The sequence below is a fragment of the Mercenaria mercenaria genome, unplaced genomic scaffold, assembly GCF_021730395.1.
Source record: "Mercenaria mercenaria strain notata unplaced genomic scaffold, MADL_Memer_1 contig_2822, whole genome shotgun sequence".
Classification (NCBI taxonomy): Eukaryota; Metazoa; Mollusca; class Bivalvia; order Venerida; family Veneridae; genus Mercenaria; species Mercenaria mercenaria.
This window is the reverse complement of record NW_026460905.1, coordinates 45,652-69,186: the sequence shown is the minus strand read 5'-3', so window position 1 is coordinate 69,186 and position 23,535 is coordinate 45,652. Positions and strand designations below refer to the sequence as shown.

At 34.6% G+C, this 23,535-nt stretch overlaps 1 protein-coding gene across 1 annotated transcript in view; it reads right to left on the bottom strand.

Moving 5' to 3' along the window:
- Positions 1 to 18,183: 18,183 nt before the first annotated feature.
- LOC128552463 (protein mono-ADP-ribosyltransferase PARP14-like) overlaps positions 18,184 to 23,535 on the bottom strand; it is a gene marked incomplete at its 5' end in the record, with an annotated part of 50,786 nt that continues 45,434 nt past the window's right edge. The window contains one exon of the mRNA XM_053533502.1: positions 18,184 to 23,204. Within this exon, the coding sequence (XP_053389477.1) occupies positions 22,915 to 23,204 (290 nt within the window). The remainder of the gene's footprint in view (positions 23,205 to 23,535) is intronic.

The following is a 23,535-nucleotide window of genomic DNA, read 5'->3' as shown; positions in this document are numbered from 1 at the left end:
GATCTACATCTGTTTCAAACAAGACGAATTAAAGAGATCATAGAAGGTAACAATGCAATTCAGTTATATTCATAGATAAAACTCTGTCATTCTCACATGTGATCATGAAACATATTTACTAAAATGTAGAGGAACACATTTTAGACACATTTTCTTGTTTAAAGATTCTCTAAGATGAAACTATACAGAATTTTCTTCTGATATTGTTATGAATAATCCATCCTTTACAGACCACATCACTAATAGATTTTTTTAGGAAGTATCTTTTTTTAGAACATAAAAATGTGTTGCAACCTGTGACTGGCGTACTGAAAAAAAAAGTCAGTCAAGCAAAATATGTTTTTCATAAAATACACAGGAAGCCATACTGCAAAAATCACATTAAGTTAATAATATACGGCCAGTGAATAAGACAGTTCAAGAAAATTGTAATCATTAAAAATTCAATTAATTCTAATTCAGACTTGCTGTAAAATAGCAAGAAAGTCAATGAATTACTATCCTTGCAAACTGTATGTCAAGTGTCAAACTCTCAAACAGTTAAAAACACTACTGTCACTGCTGTTATTGTCATAGACATAAGAATAATAAATAATATTAATTAAATAATATTAAATAAATACAGACTTGTTGGTTAAAAATGTCTGGGGTTGGGGTGGGGGGGGGGGGGGGAGGGCTATTACTGTCATATAAATATGGCAAGTGAAAGACATATGTGATGTATTTGCAAGTATAAAAATCTATTCAAATAACTAGAGTTGGCACTGCAGAGACAGATACTGCAGTTTGTAATAATTAAATTAATAGAAATACCTCTGGTCTAAACATCATCCACTTAATACAAACATGAACACATAATATTCACTAAAGCACTATATCATTTTGAGCAAAATTGAAAACACTGTACAGCACTGATCTCATTATCTGAACAGCCTATTCAAGAAAGCAGCTAAGAGGATTTTATAGTCAACTCGTCCCCTAGTCAATTTGTCTCCCAGTCAATTTGCTTCCATTTCTTGTCATTTCGTCCCCCTTAAAACTTCAAAGTGGTCATTTTGTCCCCAACTTTTCTGCCCCTCTTTCCATATTTTGTTTTTGTCGTAATTTTCTAGATAATGACAAATATGGTTATGATGTAAAATATACGTTCTGCATATTAATATGGTAATGTTACTTTTTTGTTTTATAAATATCTGGTTGTATGAAAAAGTGCAGAGTGCATGCCCGTTTCGTACCTTAAAGTGAAAAGTTTGCATGAATGTTATTATTCTAGTCACAATTGTTTTTAAAAAGCGATATTTTCTTACTTGGAAGATTTCCAATTTTATGTGAAATTACAAAGTGTGTATTCTTATTGTTTTCTCGTTACTAGTAGATGCTCATACATAAAACAAATTATCAGCAATTACCTTCATGTTATTCTTTTCATTAGTCACTGAAAAGATAATATCTGTTGAGAAAAACAGATCATATCCTCAAACAACCCAATCAATATTAAGTTGAAAAAAATCACTATTAACACCTTTCAATCAGTCTGAACATCGAATGTAAAACTGATTATTTATAATTAATACCTTTTCAAATACATCTGTTATAATTTAATATGTGTTAAAGCAGCATGGCATCGCGATTGATAGGTACTTTTTGCAGTTAGTACAAAAATTGCAATTAAATGAAAGGCAGCCACACTCGTGTCTATATGAATTCATTAAAATGGATATAATAACTTAATTAAAGCTAGACTTACTTCAGTATAGCAGGATTATAACAAAAGTATAAAGTAACCAAGGAATAACATGTTCATTACAGTGAAAGAAAGTAATATTTACTTGCTTCATTAACTGTTTCTGTCGTTTATCCATTGATTGATAAACAGTTAATACTTCTTTCATTCTTATTATAGATATGTAACATTGTACATTGTATTTACATCAGCTATTTTCTGAAGGTTTAGTTTACAAGTTAATTTATCTTTAATTTTATGCATTATACCGCCTTACCCTGTATAAAACTCAAATTGTTTTAAAGATTTAATTATATAAGCGATCCCAATGGGAGACTTTGGTCAGTTATCTCCCGTTCATACTCTATTAGAATCAGTAGGTCCTTTCACTTGGATTACTCTGTTGTTATCGCTATGTTATTTGTACCAATATGATATAAATGAAGCTAAATTATTGGTCATTATGACTGTTGATTTAAGAATGTCTTCAACTACTTATTCTGTGAACATTAATTGTCTAATTTTGACATTCCAAACATTTAATTTACCCCCCAAAAAAAGCAAGATATCTTATACCTGAGAACTGAGATATCTCATAGGCGAAACAGCGATAAAGTAAGAGGATTCCAAACGATAGGGCCTACATACAAAGTTATTATCTTGAACATAATCCAATAAGTGAGACAATTTGATTCAACTTAAGTCCCTCGTATCATTAATTCAAAACATTAGTTAGTAAATAAGGACTTCAAAGTGAAAAGATAGTCAGGGCGAAGTGAAGGGAGGGATAAAATGACTAAAACGGTGACGTGTTGACCGAATTCAAGAGGTTGGACAAAGTGACCAAATTTGGGGACGAAATGATCAAACTGGGGCTGAGTTGACTGAGGGTGGGAGAGGGACTGCCTGACTAAGGGCAACTTGATTACCATTAAGAGTATACATATACGTCCACACTATCTAGCAATTCAATTACAAACCCTTACAAAGGTAAGGCTGCCGAGGTACAAAAAAGTGCAGTTTTAAATTAATCAACTTTTGTCATACTAATTTAAATTTAAAAAATGCCGAGATGTAAATGTAAATTAGTATAAGCACTCGCTCTTCCTGGACCAATTTAATTTAGTTTTGTACTTCCTCATTCGACTTATGAATTGTCCAACTAACAAGACGTTTCGGATGACACTGTTGTATTATATGCTATAGTAATGCTACTAATGAAAGGCGCAAAACATATAGCCGGGGAGAACGTTCCTCAGATGACGTCGCAGTTGTTCCGTCTGGTGAAAAGAATGGCCGGGAAGTTGTTTTCAATGTTAAATGCCACAAAATATGTGCAATTTACAATATTATTTTGTTTACAAATAGAAAGGAAATAAAATGTAAATATAAGAAATGAAACTTTTTTTTCGGTGTTTATGCAAAATGAACGACAGAATAGGATCGGAAAAATCATTTTATTTCTTAATTAAACTAAATGTTATCCCAGTTGTGCATCCAAGACGTAAGATACCCATAGCATTGCATGACAAAGTTGAAGGTGAGTTGAAGCGCATGGAAAAATTAGGGGTCATAGCTAAGGTCTCTAAGCCTACTTCCTAGATTAATTGTATGGTTGTTACGGGAATAAACAAGAGTGCCAGAATGGAAATGCAACAAAGGCAAGTAATTCTAAAGGGACCTGCGCAAGACACTCTGTTTCATGATGGTGTACAATTGTGCCAAGTTACATCAAAATCCCTCCATGCATGAAGAAGAAATGCTCCGGACAAAGTCAATTCTTGTATCTGACATTTGGCCTCTTAGTGTGACCTTGACCGTGGGCCTGATTCTTGCGCACGACACTTCGTCTTGTGATGGTGAACATTTATGCCAAGTTATATCAAAATCCCTCCATGCATGAAGAAGAAATGCTCCGGACAAAGTTTTCATTCTTATATCCTTTGACCTCCAAGTTTGACCTTGACCTTAGACCTACGGACCTGGTTCTTGCGTATGACACTCCGTCTCATGATCGTGAACAATTGTGCCAAGTAACATCAAAATCCCTCCATGCATGAAGAAGATATGCTCCGGACAAAGTCATTCTTGTATTTGACCTTTGACCTCTATGTGTGACCTTGACCTTAGACCTAGGGACCTGGTTCTTGACACTCCGTCTCATGATAGTGAACAATCGTGACAAGTTATCAAAATCCCTCCATGCATGAAGAAGATATGCTCCTGACAAAGTCTGTGGACGCCGCCCGCCCTCCAAGGGCGTTCCCATAATACGTCCCGTTTTTCAAACGGGTGTATAAAAAAAAGGAAATATCAGAATCTGTCTAGACCCTAGAGACCCTAATAAGTACATCATTAGGCCTTATTATCCAATGCAAACATTAGATGATATTTTTGCAAAGTTTTTCACAGGAATCATCATACTAAACCACAAAATTTATGAGGAATTCTCATACTTAACAACATACAACACGATGAACGGCAGATATAGATATTTTTGCGCGTCCCATATGGTCTTAAAAACTCTGGAGATGAGTTTATGAGGAAATTTGACCAATGCTATGAAGGGCTAGAAGGCGTCATAATTGCAGATGACACAACGAGTTCTGGCAGCTATAGAGAAGAGCATGACCAAAATCCTAAGCGAACAGCTGAAAATTGCATACACTTTAATGAGAAAATATTGCAAGTTGGTTTGACTGAGGTTACTTATTTTGAAACGTTTTAAGTTCAGAAGATCTGAAACCATGTCCAGATAAGGTACGGTCATAAGAATTACCACATCCTACTTCAAAATAAGAGGTTGAAACTATACTTTACATGGTAAACTACCTTCTCGCTTTGAACCTAACCTATCTGATATTACCAGCCCTATTAGATAAGTACTTTTGAAAGATGTTATGTTTTCCTGGGACAAACAGCAAATTAATGCCTTTGAGCAAATGGAGTCAATGATTATGCAACTTAGCAAGGTCTTGGCATATTATGATCCTAAAAAGGAACTAACGCTCCAAGTAGACGCTAGCCAAAATAGCTTGGAAGCTACCATTATACAAGAAGGTAAACCCATAGCATATGCTTCAAGGTCATTGACTGACACTCTCAGAAAAGATATTCACAAATACAGAAAGAAATGTTGGCAATCGTATTTGGGTGTACAAAGTTTCATCAGAACAAATAGGATAGGACAATTATTGTTGAAAACGACCATTTACCCTTGTCTGTAAAGTTTATAAACAACTCTTATTTGCAGCCCCGGCTAGGTTACAGAAAATGCTTTTGAAATTGCATAAAATATGATTTTTTTATATTGTTATAATTCGAGTTGCAAATACACTTAGTAGACATTCTTTGAAAGACACAAGCCCGGGGTGGTCTGAAAATGCTGACCTATATGTAAATTTTCTGATTTCTAGCATTTCTGTAAGTGACAGGAAATAAGGTCACTCACTGAGCAAAATGAGCAATTAATTCAGCCAAAAAATATTAAAAGGCTGGCCGTGAAACCGCAAGCCGTGCAGCCCATATAAAATTTCCTTTTGGAATTACAGAGGTGAATTGTTAGTGACTGGTGTCATCATCAAAGGCAAGAAATAATAGTAATATCCACTCTCATAAGGTTTTATGTATTACAGCTGGTACATTCCTCCCATTTCTGGGTTGAGAAGTGTCTGAAAAGGAGCATCAGAAGTAATATTTTGGTCTGGAATTTCCGGTGACATCAAAAAAATAAAGTTTTGAATTGCCCAATTTGTCTAGAACACAGGGATTCAAACAGTAAGGAACAATTGACTCCAACGAATTTGCCAGACTATCCATTTCAAATTGTAGGATTAGACCTGCTCTCTTGGGAGCGTGAGAACTGCCTTGTGTATAATGATTACTACAGCTATTACTTTGAAGTGAAAGAACTTCCGGACATGAAAAGTACCACTGTCATTAAGAGGTTAAAAGGTCTGATGGCTCTCTGAGGGATCTGTGAAATTTTGATTTTTGATAATGGTCCATGCTATTCAAACAGGTTAATGAATGAGTTTGCAACTGAATACGAAATTAATCATCAAGCATATAGCCCATATCATAGCTGAGGCAATGGTTTGGCTGAGGCTTATGTTAAAATATACATTGTACAAGATAATTATTTTCACAAAAAACAAACAAGAATTCTAAAACGATCCGATTCATTTTCCTATTAAACAAAAAAGACTGTAAACAGTGAATTATTATACGACAATTTACTGTTCTGACGTCACAATATTACGTCATAGCGTTTAACGGCATATAGCGGCGCGCTGGAAAAGAAACCAATTGAAAACGGGCAAATATTTAAAAAATGCCGTCAAGAATGTACTTTAAAGTCCTTGGTAACGTGTTAGAATTGAAATAATATATCTCATTTAGTGATTTGCTCTTGAATAAATCATTGTTTGTCGTTCAGATGCGTATTATTATATATAATTCCACCGCATCTGAACTCCAAACAATGATTTATTCAACGACAAATCATTGGATGAGATATATTGTTTCTTAAACATCCTTTTCTTAGTCTCATTGAGTTTAGGACTACACCCCTAGATGTAGGTTACAGCCAAGCCCAATTAATCATCGGAACACAGCTTAATTCAGTTTTGCTTACTGCCAGAGAAAACCTGGTTCTTGAGGTCATTTCATCAAAATTGATCAGGGTGAAATTTAGGTCACATATCCAAAATGTACTATGATAAAAATGCAAAACTCATTGAACACCACAATATAGGTGATTCAGTGATTCAGCTAGAATTCAGCAATTTGATAAGACATGGAAATCTGCTTTAGTTTTAGAAAAGAACAATGACAGTTCATACACTGTGTGCACTCAGCAAGGTATATCATACCGTCGAAACGGAAAACCAATAAAATTGCATTAAATCAAGATTCATAAGATTCTGATATACATGTACAGGCTGAATTTAGCACTAATTCAGCTACATCCTTTGGTTCAAATAAACAAGAACCCCTGACGCCTTTCACCTCTGCACAATACTGCCCATACAAAAGTGAACAATTACTAGTATATATATCAAACCATGCGTTACAACGTCTGGCCGATTAGTAAGGTTCTTTCCGTCTGCTTGAAAGTAAATGAATAGCTTATCAGTTTCTCCTACAATGTTAAGAATGGATGAACCCATCAGAATATTAAACTGACTGTACATAATTGGAGTGAAGTAAATTATTGACTCTGCAGTGTATCATTGATGAGTTATAATGGACTATTTGCGTACCTATTTAGTCACAGAACATTAAACGAAAGGAATTTTCTAGTTTACTGGTAAACATTAAAGTTAACTTATAAAGCTTATAAAGATTATTATTCAAATATTATAATTTCCTTGAAATCAATCAGCAAATTTCCAAATTTTGCACTTAATTAGATATTTGTATTCCTTTAAGAAAAAGATGTTGTATTTTATACTATAGTATAGTAATTCTACTAATGAAAAACTATAGCAAGACTGTTGCAGTTTCTTCCCTTGACTTACAGCTGTATCAGGGCCGTAGGAACAGGGGGCAGGGGGACAAGGCCCCCATAAGCTGTCCGATTAAGGTAATTGTCTTAGCAATATTTTGACAACGAGTAAATTTTAGGCTGAATTTCAAAATGTGTCCCCCCCACCAAACCCCACAAACAAATCTGAGAATGCTTCCTACGTGCCTGTCTATTGCAATAAATTTGATTTAGTGTGAGTTGGTTAAGCTAGTTAGTTAACAAGTCTTGTAACAGTAAAGATCTAGAGATACCCCTACACTCTTGTCATTATTCATTCTTTTAGTTAGATTTAAATTGACAATAATTGAACAGACATGACCATTTCTTTTTCTTCATACGGTATATTTGTTACTGCAAGAAAGAGAATCAATCTGCACATAATTAATCATTCTCTATAAGGTTACTTTTTTTCTATAAATTTACTAGTCAATTTTCTAGAAAAATAACAACTTTCGATTTGAAACCGAAAGTAGGCTGTTTTTGGTCGAATTTTTAGTAATAAAACTTTCATAAGAGTTCTCGATATTATAGACACGTTATCATACAAAACTGATAAAATAAGCAACCTGCTGCTGAGGAACATAATAGCACACATCTCGTCAGTTTATTGAAACTTTCGATTCCGTCGACTCTGTCTGTGTCCAATATTCGCCCATATTGAAAATGACTTTCAACACGACTACGAAAGGAATTTTCTGATACTGCGATTGGTACTTGACAAACTGTAATGCAATTTTCGCTTGTCTTTTCTAACGTCATTATTTCCTTAGGCTAAGCTGTTGAACAGGTCCCATGACAGCAGAAAAGATATACGTAAACAATAAAACCGTAAACATTAAATCGTCCCGATTGGATGTACGCACATTAAATCGTCCCGTAGATGTACGCGCGTATTAAATGTACTATATACTGACTAAAGGTTAGGGTAGGTTTAACATAGGTTTAATAGCGTACATTCAATGCGTGCGTAAACTCAGTGCGGGAGATTTAACGCCGACCATACATGGGTATATGGGTAAATCAATACGTTGATATCTTAATCACAGTACACGGTTTCCGGTAAGTTTGGCAGATCGAGTGGCTGTCGCGAGAATGTCTTCCCATCCCGGCTCTCCAACATACGCATGCAAGCACGCTTATACACGTACAAGGTCATTTGTGCAATTGAGTTGAAAGGATGAAACTTTCCATCCATGAATGTAAAGTAGTAAATTATATGATAACAATAATAATAGGCCTAATTTGTAATAATAATGAACTAGTTCTATAGTTAAAACTGGGTACTTTAGTTGGTTCATGAATCAATTGTAACATGAATCTTTTTGCTTACACAAAATGCCAGGCTTCTTGAGACACAGAACAAAAATCTAATTCAACCAAATTTTAAGAATACTAAATGACAAAATCTCGATTAGCATATACAGAGCCAAGCACGGGATTTTGCAAAAGTAAAAATTATTTTACCGATATTTGTATAGGCATTCAGATCAATAAAACGACGTTAAAATTCATAAGGACACCTTTGAAAACAAAAAGATATCTACATTCTTCAAGTGTCTAGTTCGAAGTTTTGCTAAGTATGTTTAAAATTTAAAATTGTTAACAAACAAGATTAAATTTAAAAGATGTTGTTCTTCCTAAAACATGTAAAAATTGCACTAAATCTATATTCCTAAATAAGTTTCTCTTTTCTCATTACTATGTTTGAACAGAACACAATTTTCTTTTATGAAAGGGCCAAAATATACATTACATTTGAATTGTTTAATTAGTTATTAAATAAAAGTTTAATAATAAAATAGTTGCACTGTTTAATCATAAATCTATAGTAACACCTAGCAAATTTACTTCATCGTTACAATTTATTTTATCGCCACATAGATAAAAAGTAATATTGCATTGTTCAGTCTTAAGTTCTATAGGGACTGTATTAATTATGCATCGATTAGCTTGCATTATATAAACTGAAACATTTTTATCAAAGACATCACCTTGACGTTCTGAGGTAGACTAAGGTGCTCCATGTTTCCAGGATATCTACCATAACATTTAGTTTTAAACTATATCTCTAGATCATGGTTGGCAAAGGACAAGTTATCATCATTGTAAATGTCATCAAGAAAAATGCTGAAAAGTGCAGAACCTAATATCAGGACTTGAAGTACACCTTTGGGCCTATATATTTCTTAAAACCACTTTTGGATTGCCATACTTTAATACATTGTTTCTTTTCACTTCTAAAGTAAATGACAATCAACACTAAATAATTCAGGTACACCATAATGTTTTAATCTGAAAGAAACTAAATCTTGTGGCAAGCAGTCAAAGGCTTTGAATGTCCATTAAAACTGATGTTGTATATTTATTCTCAACTAAGTCCTGTTTCTCACCCTCATTCAGTCTATGTAGCGTTATTTGACAGCCATAACCTGTTCTAAATGCTGATGAAAGGGCCATAATTACATCAAAATTACAAATCAGAGTTATGGGGATTGTTACCACACTTGCAGATGATGATGATAAAGATACATTTCAAGTTTCAAGCCTTTATCTTTTATTGTACTAAAAATATATCCAGAAAGCGAAAATTGCCAAAAAACTTGAAGTATGAAAGGGGCATAATTCTGTCAAAAATACAATTAGAGTTATGGGGATTGTTATTTGGATTGTATCCACACGTGTAGATGATGATTATAAAGAAATGTTTTAAAGTCATAATCTTTTAAAGTACGAGGATATGTCTAAATCTTTCGAACAAATTTAATAGTATTAGTATAACGGACCCAGTCCCTGCACATACACATACTTTGTATACTGGACAGTATTTATGTGAACATACAGTAAGACATTAGCAATAGTAACAAAGGTATAACACCTTGGTGACCTTGACTTTTGGTATAGTGGGCCCATCCCCTGCACATACTTTGTTTGTATGCTCGACAATGTTTATGTAAACTTATAGTAGGATATGAGCAAAAGTAACAAAGATATAACAGAAAAACAAAGGTTGCCGAAAAACTTTTGCCTTAAAAATAACCTTAGTATAACCAAAGAGCTATAAAAAAAGTCTTTTGTATAACACCTGAGTGACCTTGACCTTATGTAAAATGGGCCAAGCCCCTGCACATACTTTGTTTGTATGCTGGAAAATGTTTATAATATGTGAACTTACAGTAAGATATAAGCAATAGTCACAAAGATATGACAGTAAAACAAAGGTTGCCGAAAAACTGTAACCAAGGAAGCTCACGCGGACGCCGACGACAGGGCGAGTAGAATAGCCCCCTGTTCTCTGAAAAGTGGAGCAAAAATGGTTTTACAGAAGGCCAAAAAGCAGCAGTGATGGGAATATGAAAATACTATTGGGAATTTTCTAAGTAGATGGTGAAGCTGGGAAGACTTTGTAAAAGAATAAAATCTAACCACTTATGAAAACAACAACGATAGGGCAGTTTGAAATTAAAGAAAATGCTACCATTTTTTGTGTATTTATTACGTAGTTTACAGTTCTGAATTCTAAATATCACAAATAGCCTTTAGATATATCAATTTCTAATATATCTTGAGTGTAATATGTAAAACATGATAATATTTTTCTTTATACATGTAGTTTGGAAAAGGGGATAATTTTTTCAGAAATAAGGAAAAAAGGTTCAGACAAATATCTTCAAACCCGCTATTTTGTTAAATGTTGCCATAAAATCAAAATGGTAGCCATTTTGATCAAATATTGAAATTTTCGTAATTTTCTTATTGTTAAGCCGATTTTGAAAATTCTTTTACTTCCTCAAATGCTTAAATAAATTCTTGCAGGCAGAATATACCTGGGGCTACTAAAACGATAAATGAATAACATCTCCGACGACATACGTTGTCCCTACCATTGCTATCCTATCACCCTACTACGTACTAGTTAAAGTATCAAAACTGAAAAGTAAATACGTAAAATTGAGCTTTGATACACTCTAACGAAGGCAAACAAAGTTGAAAAGGCTAATAAGTATTTTGTAATTATAACAGCTCTTTTATAACTGAAAATCTTGGTCAATTCATTCTTTACATATTAACAGTGTCAAACTGCGTGAAGGGTATCGATCACACGAAGATGATTTCTGACAATCTACTAAGGTTAACGTTGTGCATTCTGCCTAGAGCACAAGATATCTATGTAATTTTCTAAACCTTCAAGATAATGTGTGCATTATTCTAATAACAATACAGCAATAGATTATATTTCTTTTGATGTCCCCGGGCATACAGCCATTGCATAAGCTGTCCTTCATTCCATCCAGTCGAGCACATGATTGATACCTTAAGCGTAAGGAGGTGTGGCCAATTCAATGTATTCATCGTGCAAACAACTTAAGTCCTTTTTACATATATGGTCATTCTTTTGTGATTTCAAACAATGGAAAGACCACCTGATACCAAAGTGTTCATCCGTACATTCGTCCGTTCGACATCTTACCGTTTTGCCTACAACCCACATTAATTACCCGATTTAGTACATACTCGCACTCAACAATTCTTGTGACTAGACCTAGAACCTAATCTATATATAAAAGACTTTGACCCTCATATGATCTTCATTTTCAAACTTAATACCTTAATAAACAACACTTTGGTTATACAGCCCACATAAATGACTCATTTTAGGTCATACTCACACTCATCAAACTTTGTAGCAAACCTGCAAACTGACCATTTCATAGATGACAATGGCCTTCATTTGATCTTCACCTTTAAACTTGAAATCTCGGAAAAAAAAAACATCTTTAGTTATACAACCGGGGCATGATTTTGTATTCACTAATATCCTCTAAGTCGTCCTTTTACGCAGCTTAAACGCGCATTTAACATATTTGAGTTAATACTGACAGATGTGAGGCAGTTTGAAGAGAGATAACAAATGATTCAAAGGCGAAACAAGACGTATATGATTTAAGATGATGAATTAAGGACAACTTTGTAATCTAAGCCTCCTCACAGCCCTTTGGTCGGACCTTGCGATAGAAAGGCATCAGCGGGTGACTTTGTGAAAGCCTGGTAGTTATCATGCTGCTCGCACGAACCCATGCAAGACCAGTTTAAGTTCCAGCTAAAATACTGATACTCAGAATATATATATTTAAGAAATGCTAATTTTTTTGTTACAAACAATTTTTAATTTAGATAAAGTATATCCTATTTCGGCCGTTATCAAAGTGTTCACAAAACACTTACTAATACCTAACAGTTACCTCTAACATTTACATCACACATTTACATGTACTTTTCATATAAAGTGAAAATAGAATTCTAACACTCCTATCAAACATTCAAAGACCAGACTGCATCAAACTTCACCCGTTGGAAGAACTGCGGCTGAAACGTTTTTCCTAAAATTCAAATATTTTTTCAGAAATCCATCTTCTCTGAATTATTACCATGTAAGTGTACAAACACTTATGCATGTCTTCTGTTGACAAAAACAAATCCAGCAAACTCCTTTCCCCAATATCTCCAACTTGAATTATGTGTAAGCTTCTTGCGATAAACGTTTCTCGCTTCACAAAATATAATATCTTTGTATGATCTCCAATATAGCTTCTGACAGAAACGTTCATGTAAACCCCAGCTTATCCAAATTCATGAAGTTATTTATGGATCTCTGATGTCAACCGTGCAAACAGAATTTATTCTACCGGACTTAAAGAACGCCTTCTTTAAAGTTATACATCTGAATAAAATTGATGACGCACTTGAATTAAAATATAATCTCTGATGACGAATATTCAGACGAGGTATCAGTAACACCAGGATATCCTCTAGCGCCCTTGCATGGTCCTCTTCTCTCCTTGATTATATCAATGACTGCCTAAATTTATAACTTCTCAGATAAATGTTGTTTGCTTATGTAAGCTTTTGTATCCTATCCGACTGTCGCACTCCAGGAACGTTAGGAAATAACACTTTACTTATTTAAATTAAATTCAAGCCAGGAAAACTTGTTACCACTAAACTTCCGAGATACAACTCTAAACATAGTTTCATTAATATATTACAAGACCGAATTCTTTAGTCTGCTGGTTATTCTAAATACCTTGGTGTCAATCTTTCTTACAGTTTATCCATCAAACATAGCTATTGGATTTCTTAACCGTGTTACATGTAACGTGGGAATCAAATTCGTCACTTTTTATTTTCGTTTTCATTCGGAAAACTGACTTATTAGGGAAACTCAATCAGCGGTAATTAGTTCTAATAAGCGCAAATTAAGAGATTTGTTTAATACAGGGATATTGCGTATGTTTCATTAACAAAGGACGAATTCCAAAGGCTTTAATCACACTACTTATGGTACCACTGTAACCATTGCATAGATGCGACAGATTAAACACTTCACATGTATCATAAAATTGTACTGTCCGTTCCTCGATTGTGTCCCCACTGTGTGACTATCGTACAACATCACGTGAGCATTCACTCGAAACTTCATGTTGTGATTGTTGAATTTATGACGTCAAATAACTATTCAGATCATCAGTCTAATGCCAGATTGTGTGTGTTACTCAGGAATATGCAAGTCCATATCTCTTGTTATGCAAAATCTGTTATGCACCTTTTTGTAAACTCAAGGGAAGAGGCGAGAAAACATTTCAACAGTTAATTAATGTATAAAGTGCAATGGTAATTATATCGAGAAAAAGTCCCTACAATCTGAACAGTAACGTCAACTGATATCCCCTAATGCCGTTACGTCAAAATAACATGCATCGTCTCTAGCAACATAGTTTTCTTTAAAAAGTGACAAGCAAAGTCAATGTAATTCTGGGACCCTTAAAAGACTACCACATACAGTCGTTCGGCTACATACCATGCTCGATGTCGGCACGCGGTCAGTCAACTGAATTTTCTCCAGATGGAAACTGACTGTAAATATATTCCAGTTTTTGTCGGTACCAGTCAATAACGTGGGCTCTGAAAAAAAGTTATAATATTCTTCCTTCTTAAGGTCTCTGACTTCAAATCATTTGGCGCTCATCAATATGGGTTCGAGCCTCACTCGAGGCGTTGAATTCTTCATGTGAGGAAGCCATCCAGCTGGCTTACGGAAGGTCGGTGGTTCTACCCAGGTGCCCGCTCGTGATGAAATTATGCACAAAGTGCACCTGGGGTCTTCCTCCACTATCAAAGCTGGAAAGTCGCCATATGACCTAAAATTGTGTCGGTGTGACGTTAAACCCAACAAAAGCAAATACATGTAGATAAAACTTCTAGAATATCTCATTCACTGCGCTATCTTGATTGTTGCATGGATATTTTGGAATTGTATGTGTTGCCTGTGTTAAAATGATTTACAATATATACACATAAATATTTCAGAGTAGTTAAAGGTTAACTAAAACGAATTGTCATTGCATCTTAATTGTTTGAAACATGGTGTAATTGAAACATGTTTCCTGTTTAAACGTATTCTAACCAAACAGATTGAGATAAGGTTTCCTCTAAACATTAATGATCATTTTATTCATGAGGTATAGGATTTTCTTTTCCCTTCTTATCTATCAGCCTTTAACTTAGGTACGAGATTTATAATTTTTTAGTGTATTTATTCTTCTTTTTTTCTAAATAACATATTTCTTTAATAATTATTTTAGGCAATTATCATATGTAATATTTGTTAATAACCGGACACTATCGGCTGTCTAAACGTCAATATGACCTTGATCTTTGATCTACTGACCCAACAGCAATATGGATTCACTACTTACATCTGCTGATGACAGGCCTATGAGTCTGAAGGCAGTCTTCACGAGTTCTTTAATTCGTGATTAGAAAAGCCTGGCACTCTATAGATCACTGTCACCCAGACCTTTGACAAACTGACCTCTTAAGCTATTGGTGTCTACCCCTAACAAAACACATTATCATATAACGCTTGACAGCTGTATGCCAGATAGTTATTCAGATCTGAAGCAAACAATTTTAGTTACAATAACACCGTGACCTACACTTATGACCCTCAAAAGAATATAGGTCATCAACTGACCACAGAAAATCTTTCTATTAATTTTTATGGTGCTATATAGAAAAATACTATAATATAAAATAGTTAAAATAGAACCATGGCATGGACATTTCTCCATTTTAACTCATGCCGCGCATGAAATAAGTGTCAAATGAATAAAACCCAGTTTAAAATATCAATTGAATAAAGTCAAAACAAATCCATTAAACACCCGATATCAGAGGAAGCACCTAAAGGGCATTCTGAATAAAACATGTTTCCTCAAACTTTACCGAAATTGCATCCTTACTAAGTAAACTCCGAAGATAAACTTTTTTAACGTTGATCAATTACAAAATGTCAAATATTAGGGTGAACATAATTTGAACATAGCCCTGTATACAGGTCTTACGTTAAGCCAATAACGATGATGTCTGTTTTGGGTCAAATGAATATTTGTAAGAAATAAAGAAGTACACACTGAATTCTTCCAGTACAAACAAATCTACTTTCTTTAATTCCTCTGATCAATGTGATGATGAGGTTCAACATAAGACAAGAGCTGTCCCTATTAGTGACTAATGCCGCACAGACGTGCCCAAGAATGCTAAAGTTGCCTGCGCAAAATATGCCAGAATAGTTTAGGTGTGAATTTTAAGCAATAAATATGACATTTGAAAAGATATGGACAGGACACGACTAAATGCAGATATCAAATTACGACATTGACCTGAAAGACCAAGGTCACAGGCACTATACACCTTTTGGCTTAAACATCCATTTCAAAAAGTAATTTCAAAATAGTTCCATGTTTAAAGGAGATATGAAGCAGAAAGAAAATAAAATGAAAATTTAAATAATGACCTTTACCTTGACCCAAGAGAACCGGTTCATGCACATGGCCTATTTTCAGGTTAAAATAGTTATTTGCTCAAAATGACTTCTAAACCTATACACAAACAACAAAAAACGAAAATAATAACTGCATGCAGAAAACCGATATGCCAAATTGTGACCTTAATATTGACCTTACAGATCTTGGTTATTGACACGGCACATCCTTGAGATTAGATGAGCATTTGTGCAAACTTATTTCAAAATCCCTCCATGTGCCAATAAATATGGACTCGACACGAATAAATTTTCAAAACCGATATGTCAAATTGTGACCTTGACCTTAACATCATTTTATGACATTGACCTGACCCGAGAGACCCGGGTCATAAGCACTACATATCTCAATACGGTTAACATTTGTGTCAAATTATTTCTAAATCCCCCTATGAATCTTAAGTTACAACCCGAAAAAGAATTAACATAGACGCACGCATACACACACGAACGTACGGACAGTGCGATTTTAATATGCTCCCCTTTGGGAGCATAAAATCGTATCAATTTTAACAAATCACAATCAATAAAGTACAAAGACTAGACGGGAATCATATTTGTGATTTCATGTCTTCTCCCACTGGCAATATTGGAATTCTGAATCGTTAGGAACGGGCGAGGGGAGGGTATGTAGTCAACACTGCTTGAGAAGAAATTGATTATTCAGAAAAACATAATAGAAAATATTTTGAAACACATTTAATCAATAGAAAAACAATAAATATTCTCATGTTTAATAAATTTCTATAGATATGTTAACAAAATCGTGTCACAAAATAAACTACTCTGTTAAAGTAAGTAGATCATCTAAACATAACAATATATTTATGAAATTCTACATGTGCCTAAGACATAATCTTTGGTATAAGTTATAGGAAACTTAATTATGATAGATAGTAAAATTAATTCAATAAAATAAAGAACTTGCCATTATTCACATTATATGAGTCCAAAACTGAGAAATGCTAGTTTTTCTAAGCAACTGAATGTGCATGTAATGCATCTCTCCGGCCTGAATTTGTATAGGGATTGATGTTGTAGAAGTCGCGGTTTTGTCTTATTGAAGCTGCATACCTCCAGATTTATGTCACAGCATTCTTAATTTATTTAGAAAGGGATTTCCGTAATGACTGCAATAGATTAATTGTAATGTGATTCTTAGCATTTAGTAAGTTTTATCAACCTTTAAGGAGTTCATCAAAATGTTTTGTGCGCAACTCAAACGCACAGCAAGCGATAACCACTGTAAGCAAATTTCACAATTCACCGCCGAAAGTGCATAACTGTCGGATATGCAGCGCACTTGCGGAAAAAATATCGTATATACTGACAATTTAGGTCGTGCATATTTTAACTTTAAAAGTGATGGTGTTTCATGGAAGGAGTAGTCGTAGGACGTTCGTGTCCAAGAAATCATCTTGCTCGAAACGAATACACTGTGAACATCCAAGTTTAACTATCTCATCGAGTAATGATTCAGCCGACTCTAAGTCACATAATATTCCAGAAAATAACGTAGATAAAATAATTATCTCTTTCAAGTCCATAAATGACTTGCTTAAAATGTCTTTATACTTTGTGTGCCCCTTCATGGATTTCACGTAGTAAGATCAGTGTTATGGCCCTTGACAGTCCAAAATGTACATAAAGGGCCTAAAATTTGTGTCGCACGTACCTCAAAAAGTATATGGCCCAGAGTCATGAAATCTTACAGGAATTAAATTCAGCATGCGAAGTTGTGCACCAGGGCTTTTATTTGAGGTTTCACTCAGTAAAAGCAGATTTATGTCCCTTGACTTGGTAATATATATACGTAAATGGCACGAAAGCTTGTGTAACACGTATCTCAAAAAGTATTTGACATAGAGGCATGAAACGTTAAAGCAGTATCATTTAGCATGTGAGTATGTGAGTGATACAATTAGTCATGAAACATTGTAACAGTGTGCAATTTAATTTGCTGTATAAGAAAAAAAAACTGTTCATAATTTTAGGTGGTCGGGGTAATAAAAAATACTTTTGTGGGTAGACTGAACATTTTTTAAATGCATATTTTATGCATAGTTAAAGTGGTTTCATTAATTGTGATGCAAAAACAGTAACAACAGAGTGAATTTTTAAGTAAACAACTGTTTGCACTTGTTTTATTATGACATTGTATGTATTGTTTCTTCAGACAAAATACCAATTTGGTGTTCTTAATAAAAATTGAATATTGAAAAAAAGAAGCACGGGTACCTATCTTTTTTATTTTTTATTTTAACTTGATATACATCAATCTATAAATATGCAAAGTTATAGAAAAATCTGTCCCCTAGAAATAATTGTGATAAGAATCTTTAACACTCTTTTAGTTTAAAAAAAGGTAGTTCGTTTGCTCAAAAATGTGAATCTGATGAATGATCCCCAACAAGACTTTGTGAAATGACTATACACATTGTCCGATGCAATTATTTTGAAAACTGCAACAAATAATAATTAATGGAAATATTGACATTATATGCACGTCTTCTCATTCCCATCTGTTATTGGGGCGAAAATCTTTATATATTCTCATCAGTGCTTTAAAAAAGTTACAAAACGAAGAGAACTTGTAAACTATTCCAGGAATATGTACTTAATTTCACTGATACATAAATATGCGAGTCTAAATTTTATAGAAATATTCGTTTGTTTGTTTTGGGTTTAAGGCCGTTTTTCAGCAGTATTTCAGTTATGTAACGGCGGGCAGTTAACCTAACCAGTTTTCCTGGATTCTGTACCAGTACAAACCTGTCCTCCGCAAGAAACTGCAAACTTCCCCACATGAATAACCAGAGGTGGAGGATGAATGATTTCAGACACAGTGTCTTTTATCAAATCGTCACGGAGAACATACACCCCGCCCGAGGATCGAACTCGCGACCCCGCGATCCGTAGACCAACGATCTCCCTACTGAGCTAAGAGGGCGGGTTTTATAGAAATATCTTCAGTACTTGATTATTTTTATGTTGGACATCGACGAGGAATAAAAGTACAAAAGGGAAGTACTAAAGTAATTTGCGACGGATAACGACAAGAAATAAATCTTAAGTACAAAAATGAAGATAATTTGAAAGTATTAGCATGAGTATTCAGTTGTAGTGGACAACGGCAAGGAATAAAAGTATAAAAGGAAATAATCTGAACATACTTGAGTACTGTACGACGGACAGCGACAATGAAAAAAATATGAAAGGGGAACATCATTTAAAATTATCAAAAATAAAGTTTTTGTTCTTGATCTTCGAATCAATCTATACTAGATTTTAAATGAAAACTCTTCAATACTTAAAAGATATTCTATGGATAAGGAAACATTAAGCACCAAAAAGTAAAATAACCAATTAGACCAATAGTTCCGTACACTTGAATCCCTGTAATTCTAAGATATCTATATTTTAAGTTTCTCTGAAATATAATTAAAACCTTTGGGGTTATAATACTTCGTGCAAGGAATAAAACGCACAAAAAGGGAGATATCTTGAAAAACCTCCATAATATAGTCATTGTTCTTATTCCATCGCACTTGTACTAATCTGCTTGTACAGTTACAGTTCAAGTTACACTGATACTTCCTGGTTTATGACAGTCATGCTCCGAAAAAAAAAACACAAAAGGGAAATTTCTTCTTAAGTATTGGACATGAGAGTTAAAGTAATTGTGCACAGCATTCTCTCACATAAATATCTTTCTACATAACATTTTCAAAGGAATCTCTCCAGTAATTCTAAAGAAAATGTAAGTACAAAAATGGGTGTCAACATGATAGAGTTACGGTCCTTATGCATTGTACATCCCCTAAACGGTACCTGTTTCATTTAAATATTTCCAATATTTTTGAACTTGTGCTCCTGGATGATGCCTCCAACAAAAGTCTCGTTTAAAAAGGTTTTGACGTTAATAAATAATACTAATGAAATATTTTGATCACTACTCGTAAGTATAATATAGGAGATAATTCTGTATTTATTAAAAAAAGAGTTATGGTAAGTTACTTCAAATTTCCTTCGTTGGATTTTAAGCCATACATTTTACAAATATAAAAAACAAATAAGTAGGCAAAAGCAATTACTTTATATATTCAAGAAAAGATTATGATTCGTCTGCTCGGTGTAAAGACATATTAAATTCCCTCCAATTGAGTTAAAGTTACTGTATTACAGGTAAAAATATGATGAAAATAAGTAAACAATGGAAATAAAGTGCATCTGTATAAAACGTTCAATAGTAATGACGTTGCCCTCCGAACAGTACATAAATAAACAAGTGAATGAAGTATTGCCATGCAATACAAAGTCCCCTACTGGAAGGCACCTAATTTTCTCTACTGCAGTATAGCATAATGAACTGATATCTGTCAATGATGTATAAACAATATTGTACTATATATACAGAATGCTATAAACAAAAGACTTGGATTAAAATTTGTATATATAAAACCCTATAGTTGTTTTCATATAGCATTTTTGGCCGATTATCAAAAAGGTAACGTTATTTATAGCAAAAAAGTCCATATAAGTCCACACAAAACTCTTTACCAGGTAGAGGTCAAAATACACCTAAAAATTGGATGTAACAGGCATGTTGTACCATAGAAAACTGGTCTCGATTTTTCCCTACGGCCTGTAATAAGTTACAATAAAGGCTATTTATATTAATAACAAAGGAAAAAGACTCTAAAAAACAAGAGTGCCTCATGGTGGTGAACATTTGTGCCAAGTTACATCAAAATCCATGCATCAATGCATAAAGACGAAATGCTCCGGACAAAGTCATTCTTGAACTTGGCATCTGACCTCTTAGTGTGACCTTGACCTTAGACCTAGGGACCTGGTTCTTGCGCACAACAATCTGTCTCATGATAGTGAACATTTATGCCAAGTTACCGCTCACCGTGGCCCAGTGGTTAAGGCGTCCGCCTCGGGAGCGGGAGGTCGAAGGTTCGAGCCCCATGGGGACCGTTCGTCCAAGGGATGTTTGTCATGGGACTCGTTCCGAAAAGGCCGGTTCGTGAGCCGCGAGCTAGTTAAATGAATGGCTACCGACTTCTATCCGCCTGGCGCCTGTCATAGTGGTAGAAGTTGGGAGGTAATTGGTACGCACTATAAAGGTGTCTCATAAGCCAAATTGGCTGGCCCTTTCAATAGGGGTGACACTATTATAAACAAGACCTTTACCTTTACCTTACATCAAAATCCCTCCATGCAAGAAGAAGTGTTCCAGACAAAGTCATTCTTGTATCTGACCTTTGGCATCTGTGTGTGACCTTGACCTTCGACCTAGGGACCAGGTTCTTGTGCATGACACTCCCTCTTATAGTGGTGAACATTTATGCCAAGTAATATTCAAATCCAGTTTTGCATGACAAAGTTATACACCGGACAGGAAAAATGTCCCATTAACCTTTGATCTCCAAGTGTGACCTTGACCTTTAAGCTAGGGTTCTGGATGTTGCGCAGGACACGGCATTTCATCATGGGGAACCTTTATGCCAAGTAATATTAAAATACCTTGATGGATGTCAGAGTTCTGGACCGGACAGGAATAAACACTACTGACCTTTGACCTCAAATTGTGACCTTGACCTTTGAGCTAGGGGTCAGGGTTTTGCGCATGACACGTCATCTCATCATGGGGAACATTTGTGCCAAATAATATTAAAATACCTTCATGGATGGCAGAGTTATGGACCAGACACGAAACAGACCTTGTTCACGCCATGTTAATATTTGACTGCCAAGTGTGACCTTGACCTTTGAGGTAGGGGTCTAAAAGTTATGCATGACACATCGACTTATTATGAGGTACATTTGTGCCAAGTAATATCAAAATCCCTTCATGGATGACAGAGTTATAGACCGGACAGGAAAAAAAACCTATTGACCTTTGACCTCAAATTGTGACCTTGACCTTTCAGCTTGGGGTCCAAACTTTGCGCATGACACGTCGTCTCATCATGGGGAACATTTGTACCAAGTAATATTGAAATCCCTTAAAGGATGACAGAGTTATGGACCGGACAGGAAACAGACCCTGTTCATGCCATGTTAAAATTTGACTGCCAAGTGTGACCATGACCTTTGAGGTAGGGGTCTGAAAGTTGTGCATGACACATCGTATTATTATGAGGTACATTTGTGCCAAGTAATATTATAATCCCTTCATGGATGGCAGAGTTATGGACCGGACAGGAAAAAATCCCTGTTGACCTTTGACCTCTAAACGGCGTTTAGTTCTTTTTGTCTGAATCATAACCAAAACATGTAGAAGACATTCTGGATATAAATATTTTTTTCCAGATATATAAATGTTCCTTTAGAGATACCGCTCACTGGCATAATTTTTCCAAGTAAAACAAAATATTTCGGATTAAATATTGCAATTTCGTATAAAAATGAAGTAATGAAGCTAAATCATTATAGTGTTGAGGTATTCCATCATCAAGTTTTCAAAAGAAAAAAATACCAAATGTAATTTTACTCTAGGTACCATCCATTAACATACGTCCTTTTAAACACACAATAAATAATATTATCATAAAACATTCACAAATAACAGTAGAAAAAATATTTAGAATCACTGGTACATCAACATTTTTTCACACTCATGTAATATTGTTATATTCTTATATTTATCCTATAAAGCAATAGAGCAGCTTGTTTATACTGTAAACCATTTACTTAAAGACCTCTTTTTATTCTATGGCTAGTAAAATAGAATCCTTTCACTCCTTAATACACATATATGTGATTTAAATATTAAGGGGAAAATGTAACCAGATATTCAGGATAAGCCTGGGTATCGTTGAAGATGATGTACATCCCTGGTGTATTCACATTATCCACGACAGAGTCATAAATGGCGTTACTCCCACCTGACGGTTTTGCAGGCGGCACCCTCATTCCACTTTGACCTGTCGTATATTCACCTGTCAGTACACGACAGTAGTACATTCGTTTCATTCCACTACTATCTGGCCTTGAGTATGTGTCACCACAAGAATAGGCAGCTTGAACAGCAAAATATACTCCATTTCCATAAGCAGTCGCTGTTGATAAAATTTTTAAGTAACAGTATGAGTATATTATCATTCGACCACGGAATACTGCGAAATCATTGATATTCGTGGGACACAAATTTTCTGTGGATTTCACGGTTGCTCCAATCCACAAAACTAAATCTCAACGAACAAAGAATATTCATTTAAACCTAAAAAATTAAATCCACGAATTCAAATCACCACGAAATAACCGTTCTAACAAAAACCATGAAGTTACACCCCCACGCAATTAACTGATTTCATAGTAGATAAATAGAAATTTTAAACAAGATATTGAGCATTGTTTGAAAGTGTTGGTTTGCAACGGGTTTATATAATT